At 44.5% G+C, this 8,980-nt stretch overlaps 1 protein-coding gene across 1 annotated transcript in view; it reads left to right on the top strand.

Annotated features, from left to right (window-relative positions):
• Positions 1-1,982: 1,982 nt before the first annotated feature.
• Positions 1,983-8,980, top strand: part of LOC118116636 — a 14,599-nt gene continuing 7,601 nt past the window's right edge. Inside the window, exons 1-7 of the mRNA XM_047341677.1 lie at positions 1,983-2,265; positions 3,698-3,779; positions 5,090-5,410; positions 5,813-6,073; positions 6,903-7,196; positions 7,460-7,560; positions 7,664-7,684. Coding sequence (XP_047197633.1) covers positions 3,719-3,779; positions 5,090-5,410; positions 5,813-6,073; positions 6,903-7,196; positions 7,460-7,560; positions 7,664-7,684 — 1,059 coding nt within the window. The 5' untranslated portion in view covers positions 1,983-2,265; positions 3,698-3,718. The remainder of the gene's footprint in view (positions 2,266-3,697; positions 3,780-5,089; positions 5,411-5,812; positions 6,074-6,902; positions 7,197-7,459; positions 7,561-7,663; positions 7,685-8,980) is intronic.

Genomic DNA, 8,980 nt, shown 5'->3' with positions numbered 1-8,980 from the left:
TTCCTGTTTCTGCACTGGAAAGAATGTACACATTAGTATTTTATATCTGGTGCTGTTTTATATTTATTAAAATGTATTGATCTAAATCTGTGTGGTATCTTTCTGTATTTGACACATTTAGGATTTTACTCATAAGGGGATGAAAAGCTTAAATACAGAACAGAGGAGGACCGCTCATGACTTTGGTGAACTTCTATCTTGTCCTCTAGCGCCACCTGCAGTTCCAAGCTTCCATTTATCCACTGAAATCTCTAAATGAATCTTTAAATGTCTTCTCCTCTGGCTCCACCGTGTGGTCACTGATGGTTCCAACACTTCCTGAGATCTTCTGTTGTTCCTCAGGGGTCTTTAACTAAAATTGCAAAGAGGTCCAGACATCAACCCTCCTCCCCTTCTGGGGTCCGGATAATTAGAGACGTACAAATATGGGCTCTGACTAAATCAGTTTAATTAACATTTTGATTGCTCATGGCTGCTTTTGTAACAACACAAAATCAAACACAAACTGGCCAAAACACAATGCCTATGCTGGACAAACATGAAACACAGTGCAATAAACATTCTGTCTTGGAATTTGCATATCGTCTACATTCCTTTTAACCATAAAGATGTAACTTCCTCAAAGACAAACATGTAAAGTGCTTTAGGTTGAACTGAGCTGAGGATTGGGCTCAGGGCCGTTCTCAAACAGGTGTGTAAATGTTCATTCGTCGTTCTTGAACGGTATTTGGTCTTAATAATGTTAAGTGTTGAGAATGATGATTCGCATCTGTATGTGGAGCCAGACATCGTCAAGGGTGTTCTGCCACTGTAGTGAGACCAGGGAAACTCTCTCAGGTACAGTCTGTAGCCAGGAGCTGGCAGCATCACTAACTCCACACTGCTCTTGCAGATCAACAAGCTCCATCTGTAGAGAGGCCATATCTACCCACTTGAAGGTCATTTTAGCCTCCTGTGAAAACGAGGTCACATTTTGACCAGAAAAGGATTCTGAATGAGAAGGACCTGTTCTCCCAGGCTGAAGTCATCAAAACGACCACTGAAGATTCCAATCAGTTTTTGTATGAACATGAGAAGAAATATCTCTCTCACCCTGAATTTGCTTCATTGCGGGAAAATGTGTAAAGTTCTCTTGGAGATCCACTTTGAAAATCTCCAACTTCCGCTGGAGAGACTGGACAGCTGCTACCAAATCACACAGAGTGGGGCGGGGGATTTGTTGAATTCTTTCTGTCAGGTCACGTCTTTCTTTTCCATCCAGAAGTGTCTCGGACACAGCACGACACTCTTTAACGATGCTCACATCTGTAAAGGGCTTTTAATGTTGTCCCAAAACCCACTGTATTCTCAGCGAACACTCGTCTGTCCGCTGTTGTGCGTGGATCGCTCACACTGGGCTTTGGGCTCATTCATTCTGCGGGTCCTTACCTCGGACTGCTGCGGGTCCGAGTCTTCAAAGTGTCTGTGTCTGGTTTCATGATGGACTTTTAAATCGCCGCTTTTGACAACCGCACCAGACTCAGAGCCAATGAGACGCAGCGGTGTTGTTGAGCTCACTGCGGGAAGAACAAACACACACTCGTCTGTCCACTCTGCTCGGAAGACTCGGTTTTCAACGTTAACTTTCCGAACTTTTGATAACGCCACATTTCGCGGAGCCCGGGGTCTGTGTGTGTCTCAGTGAGGGAAGAGGTGTGAACAGCACAACAGTCATAACAGGAGAGGAGGAGGAGGCACAGGGGACAGAGAGGAGGAGCCGGGGACAGAGAGGAGGAGGCAGGGGACAGAGAGGCACAGGGGGACAGAGAGGAGGAGCCGGGGACAGAGAGGAGGAGCCGGGGACAGAGAGGAGGAGCCGGGGACAGAGAGGAGGAGCCGGGGGACAGAGAGGAGGCACAGGGGAGAGAGGAGGAGCCGGGGACCGAGAGGAGGCACAGGGGGAATTCCGCGCGGCAGGTGTAAAAGAGGGTGTAACCACAGACACAGACTCACACAGACTCCGTGTGAGTGGGCGTGTCTAAATGCATCAGGTGCTCCAGGAAAGCTGAAGTGTGTTCCTCAGGTTCTCATCAGCCTGATCTCTGAAACAGTTCCTGATGTGTTGAACTCGAGGTGAAGCTCCTCTTTATTTACACCGTGTTCACTCACTTCTCTCATCCACTGTTCGTTTGTCTTCGTGACTTCAGCTTCGGTTATTAGGAGTTCACCAGGTTTCAGGTCTGTTCTTCAGGAGCAGACACGGAGGAGCGGAGACCCGGTGGGTCGGTGAGTAAACTCTTGTTTTCTTAACGACAGGTTTTATCTCCACATGTGTTCACTGTGTGTTGTGCATGAACGAGTTCAAAAGAACACGTTCATTTTTATGAGAACGATGAACTGAACGCAACTTAATGACAAATCATGAATATGAACTGTGAACACGTTCATATTATCTGAGGTCTCGCTAAAACGTGACGGAGTGTTTTCCTTCTCCTGAGGAGAGACGCTGTGTAAATCACCATGTCGCTGCTCAGTGTCCGGACAATGTCCGCGACGTTACCGAAACCAACTAACTCGAGTTACGCTCAGTTCCCACAGGACGCGGAAGCGCCAACGTTTCCGCGTCCTGTGGGAACTGAGCGTAACTCGAGTTCGCACTACGTTACCCATGATTCATCGCGCACACATGTAGTCCAAACAAGCAACGTGATCCAAGACAACAGCTCTCGGTCTCATATACAAATGGCAAGTGAAAGCAGAGACGCAGACTCAGCGACTACATCCGATGCACCTTATTATTATTATTTGCTTTATTATTGGATTTTTACAAACTGTCTGATAAAGATTCCGACAGTAACAATCTCACCTTTCTGTGCAAATTGTGTCCTGCGCTGAAAAAGCAAGTCCGGACGTCAGCCTCATCCGCATCTAAGTTAAACCGGCATGTGGAGCTGAAGCATCCAGCTAGCCTAAGAAGTTATCTCCAAGTTATTGAAAGTCAAAAAAAGACCAAGACCCCTGCCAACAGCCCCAATGACCCAAACCACATTGTCTGCAGCCTTCAGGGGTATGAGTTCCCAGCAACAGGTAGACAAACTCGTGCAGTGTATGAATAAATAAACAGGCAAAATTAGCAATAATTAAAAAAAACATTTCTTTTAGGAATTGATACATATGAAGTACAGTTTAAGGCAAGGGGTAGTGATGGATAAAGGTTTCTTTAAAAAACAAGTCAAGTCTTTCATTCTCACTTTCCACCTTAAAACTATGAACTGAACTATGAACTAGTTCAGAATTTAAATGGTGAACTATTCATGTTCACTTGTATGAACTGAACTTTGCACTAGTTCATGAGGTGTGAACTTGCACAACACTGGTTCACTGTGTGTTTCTATGTGTTTGAGCGGAGAAGAGGAAACTGTCAGCATGATAACAGACAGTCTGTGGTCCTGGAGAACCGACCCCAAATACACTGGAGGAAGGTAGTTTAGAAAGCTCTGAAGGAAGTTTGGAGAAGGGGAAGGAGAGTAACACTTTACAAACAGTCACACTTTCAGTTTCCATCACACAATGTTCACAATGGGACTCAGAGTCTGAGTCTTCAGTCTGAACTCTGCAGAGATCGTAGCTGCAGAGTCTGAACCTCCGCTGCTCTGACTCGGTGTCATGAGTCAAACCAGCTGTTAACTCGTCTCTTCTTCCATTGATCCACATTCAGTTCTCACAGAGTGAAAGAAAGATGTCTGGGTTCAAGTCTCTGGTTGTGTTGATCCTCAACATGTGGACTCTCACCACAGCAGGTACGTGAAGTCTGATCTTACTCAGAAATCCCAGGTTCTGTTTAAACCATAGTGCAGGGGTCTTCAACGTGTTTCAGGCCAAGGACCCCGAACTGATAGAGATGGAGCAGGGACCCCGACTATATATATTGTATAAAATTGTGTTTTATATTAAACTGGGCCTAGTGCCATGTATAAACATAGCTACCCTGTTATTGTGCATTCAATACTAAGAACCAGGAATATCTATCTCGGCCAATCACGGGGAACCGGTTGTAACATGCGGCCTCGTGATTGGCACAGCAGCGAGGGGGGGGCGGGTCCTCCTGTTTGTGTCCAAGAGGCGTGGAGGGACAGGTCCAGGCTCGTCTCGTGCTGTGAGACGAGCCACCATTTATCCATTCGCTACTACATGTTGGATTTATGTTAATGTGTATTTAAAGACATTTAAATAAAAATTGGTTGGGGAAAAAAAAATTAAATAAAAAAAAAAAAAAATTGTCTAATCAACCAAAAATGTCGCGACCCCCCTGCAGTACCTCCGCGGACCCCCTAGGGGTCGCTGACCCCCTGTTGAAGACCTCTGCTCATGTGTCGTAGAGTGGCCAGTGTGAGTCCATCAGCAACAACACGTTATTCCACCGAGTCACCGGCGGTTTCTCACTTGTCTGATGTTCATGGAGCCGAGGTTTGATTCTCCTTTACTGAGACTTCACAGTAAAATAAGAACTGAACAATGTGGACTTGAACCAGGAGACATGTTGTTTATGTTCCACATCAAGTCAAAGCTCAATCAAAACCACCACCACTTCCGCTGGTGACCCTTCACAATAAAGGTCCCATACAGGGACACTGCTTATGATGACAGGAAACACAAGTTCAGTGACCAAACCTTCACAATAAGGCAACACACACACACACACACACACACACACAGGATTCTAAAAAAATAAATCTTTCTTTACATCTAAATTTCCAGATCCTAAATTCTTCTCATCACAAAGAATGTTCAGATTTTGCTGAATCTCAAAGTCAATTTTCTAAATGAACATTTCTGTGATCAACACACAACTTTGTCCATATTGTTGGTTTGACAGTAAATGTACGTTACACATTCGAATGCCTCGTGTGGCAGGAGGTTGTTCTTGTGAAAGCAGCTCAGATAAAACTACTGCATGTTAACTGTCAACAGCCAAACAGACAGACAGTTCCATCAGGATATTTACATTCACAATCCGTCTGAGAGCAAATGCTCTAATTGCTCTTTTAAAGAAGCTTCTATTCACCACAGTTGATCCTGAACTGGTTCTTTTTTACCCGGTGTCTCACAGATGTTGAGGTCTCCTGCGTTTTAGCGGAGAGCTGCATCTTACCCTGCAGTTTCCGGCCTGGTACAGACCCAGTCATCCACTGGATGAAGGTGGAACCAGGAAACACTCGTGTCCACTCCTACTACAGAGCCAGAGACCAGTTTGATCACCAGAGCGAGCGCTTCAGAGGCCGGACATCGCTGTTCACAGAGCAGATCTCCAGAGGAAACGCCTCGATCAGGCTGACGGGGCTGCAGCTCCAGGACCAGGGCAGATACAAGTGCTACACCAGCACCATCACTGGAGGCAACAAGGAGTCAGTTATCAACCTGAGAGCAGATGGTAAAGAAACTCAGTGAAAACAGAACACAAATACTAGAAATGATATTTGTCTCTTCTTGCTGTTACCTTGTTTAACATGTGTACTGTTGGGTTGAGTTGAAGCTGATACTTAAGCATTGGACGTCTCGCTGCTTGCCGGCACCATTACCTCTTTGAAACATGGTGAGTCACTAAAGTGCAATGAATCCTGGGACAGGTTGGACGGGGACGGATCCACTCGTTGGAGCTCGGTCTTCAAATGCAGCCCCTGAATTGAGACACAGCTCATGTCAGCAGCTCCACATATTGGCTCATATGTGACATGTTAAATAATAAGCACAATAAGTCAAATTAATGAAGAGCTCCACAGTGCACGAGGCAAAGATGATCAATGAGTTCTAAAAGAGAAATGTTGTCTTGCAGCTCCGGTGCGTCACGTGGACATTGAGCAGGTGGAGAACAGCTTCACCTGCCGCTCAGAGGGGATCTACCCCGAGCCGCAGCTCACCTGGTCCACCAGGCCTCCGTCCACCGTGACCCTTCAGATCCAAACCTCAGTGAAGGAGACGGAGCAGCAGCTCTATGAGATCAGCAGCACACTGACACTGTCAGACAGAGACACTGTTCTGATCTGCAGCCTCAGCACTCGCAGTGGCAGGAGGAGCGCGGTGTGGTATCAACCCAGTACGTTTAATCTGCTCTATGGAACTGAACCTTTGCTTGTTTCACCGTACGGCTGCATATTTATATCTGCTCCTACAGATAACTGACATTTTATATCAATGCTGATTCTCAATCTTTACTTCGTTTGTTTCTTTGTCTGCTGAACAGATTTCCACTAAACTAGTTGTGAGGATGGAACGTGGGCCACAGGTCCCTCAGTAGAGCTCAGACCTCCACAAGGCCCAACAGTCTCCTTATGAAACCACATGGAAATTCACCAGGCCCAAGATCTGCACCAAATTCCACACACTCATAAATATCAGTCCTCTAAATTTGTCAGATTGTTTCTTCATCTTCATCAGTTATTCGCAGGGAAATCAATGAAAATGTTGAAAAACGTCCTCTCTCACAATGTTAATGTGAAAAAACAACAAATCCTGGATCCACACGAACATGTGATGAGTTCTTCTCTGAGCCTGACCCATAACACACCTTCCTGCCAAGTTTCATGGAAATCTGTCCAGTAGTTGTTGTGTAATGTTGCTTAAAGAAACAAACAAATGGAACATTGAACAGATCCATTAGTTTTCTTTCTTTAACATTGGACCTTTCTGGACATTTTCCCTGAGAGGACTGATGTGTGTGAAATGTGGTGCAGCTGGAATTGACTGTTGGTCCTTGGAGGAGATATCAGCTCCACTGAGTGACCTTCTAGTTCAGTTCATCACTCCAAGGCCACACCCTCCTCCACATGAATCATTCTGATGATAGGAAATGTTCAGAAAGTCTCATCAGAGCCTGAAACCACATTCTGACAACGATGATATTATTTGATCCCTTTTCTTCTCAGCTCCCGTCCATGTGTCACCGAGTGGAACAACAATCCACTGCACTGCTCCAAACACCAAACCCCCGACACACCTGGTGTGGAGGTTCAACCACAGGCAGATCATTGTGGACCAGACCGGGGTCGACGGCCCCCCCAGGGTCTCAGAGCAGTGGAGGCAGCAGGTGGAGGATGTGTCAGCGTCAGGCAGCCTCACGCTGCACCACTTATCTTCAGATCACCAGGGAACGTTCACCTGTGAACTCAGTAGTGAAGAGGAGACGCATTTCATCAACAGCTACGTGACGATAGAGGAAGGTAAGATCCCATGAGACGAGAACTGATTGATGAAATCCTCAGAGCGACTGTCAGACCTTAGGCTAGTGCAGTGAGCCCTGGGTTCCTCCTGGTGGAGCAGATCCCCCAGGGCTCCGTCCTCCAGCTCATCAGGAGCATCATGTCCACATGTTGTCAGGAGAACATACAGGAACGAGGAGGCCACACACACACACACTACACTTTACACTGAAGACACATCACTGCACTTTGTTGATGCTACAGTTCTACTCTCTGAATTACAGGTTTTTCAGGTTCAGTTGCAGGAATTGTGGTCGGAGTACTCGTTGTGTGTGTAGCATTAGGAGCTGGAGCAGGATTATGCTACTTTAGAAGAAGACAATGGGTAAATATTAATACTTACAATAATTCTGCTGTTCATTTATTGTGTTGTTTCTTCTAATGATTATTTCTTTTGAACAAACCCAAAACGGACCATCCACAATCAGAGGCTACAGAGAGGAAACCTTTAAAGTAAGTTTACTGTATATTCTGTACTGAGAGTTACAATATTCTGCTCTAAAGAATAACCCTGTTGTCATGGAGATGCTGTAAACTACTTTATTCTTGTCACGTTGCTCTAACAGCTTCATCTCAGCTGCATCAGCAGACACATCCTAAAGCATCAGTTTCTGAGAGTTCGTTCAAAAACCATATCGATATTAGAGTGAAAGAAAATCTGATACCGATATATCGGCCAATAAATTCATGAAAAGATTTGAGTGATTCCTAAGATGTCGTTATCAAACCCTTACGGCAAAGAAATGTAACTGAGACTTGATATTTTACAGTTTAACCATGAACTGTATTATTAATAACACAAATACAAAGAACTTTAATTAAAAAATGTGTATTTATGTAAAATGTAACATCTATTAGTATCGTTCATTCTGTAAAATGAAAGTTTCTATATCAGCAAACATGAAGCAGATGTGTCTGTGAACGTCTCAGATAATTTCATCTGTTTTTTTCAGACATTTCCTGGAGGAGATGTTTGTCTCAGGTTTGTGGAGCAAAAGCAAAAGGACAAAGAAATGCATGATATGAAAAAAGAAGTTCAATGGATTCAATAAGATTAAGAGAGAAAGAAAATGTCCTGATGTTTGATAGTTTCACATCTTCTGCAGTTTGTGTTTATGACTAATGAAGAATAAAAATCCAGGAGATTAAGATTTCAGCAGCTCTGAATTTTCTTAATTTTGTTTACAGGTCAGACAATGAAGAAAATTGTGTTGGGCCATGGTTTTGTGTGAAACCACACTTCGGCCTACACAAAGACCAACAACTATCTCAGGATGAAGAAGAGGAGTCGAACACGTAGAAGATGAAGACGTCAACTTGGAAAGACGAGGAGGTCACAGAGCTTTAGGTGATGAGGCGGCGTCGGTTTCCATGTGAGCGAGTCCGACCCGGACAATATCCTGCTGCCTTCTTCTTCTGTGAAAGACCAAACGGCTTCAGTCACTGAACCATCAAACCCATTTGAATCCAGCTGCTGGTTTGAGGTGGAGACATAGTGCTGCTTTAGTCTGACACGTTCAGCAGACTCACACAACCTGAACCAGGTTAAAGCTGAATTCCTGTTTCTGCACTGGAAAGAATGTACAGATTAGTATTTTATATTTGGCACTGTTTTGTATTTGTACATATTTTTATGAAACTTTACTTGACTGTTATGGCACATTTAATGTTTTATTAAAATGTATTTATGTAAATCTGTGTGGTATCTTTCTGTATTTGACACATTTAGGATTTTACTCATCAGG

The sequence above is a fragment of the Hippoglossus stenolepis genome, chromosome 10 (assembly GCF_022539355.2).
Source record: "Hippoglossus stenolepis isolate QCI-W04-F060 chromosome 10, HSTE1.2, whole genome shotgun sequence".
In the NCBI taxonomy this organism is placed as follows: Eukaryota; Metazoa; Chordata; class Actinopteri; order Pleuronectiformes; family Pleuronectidae; genus Hippoglossus; species Hippoglossus stenolepis.
This window is presented reverse-complemented; position numbering and strand designations above follow the sequence as displayed.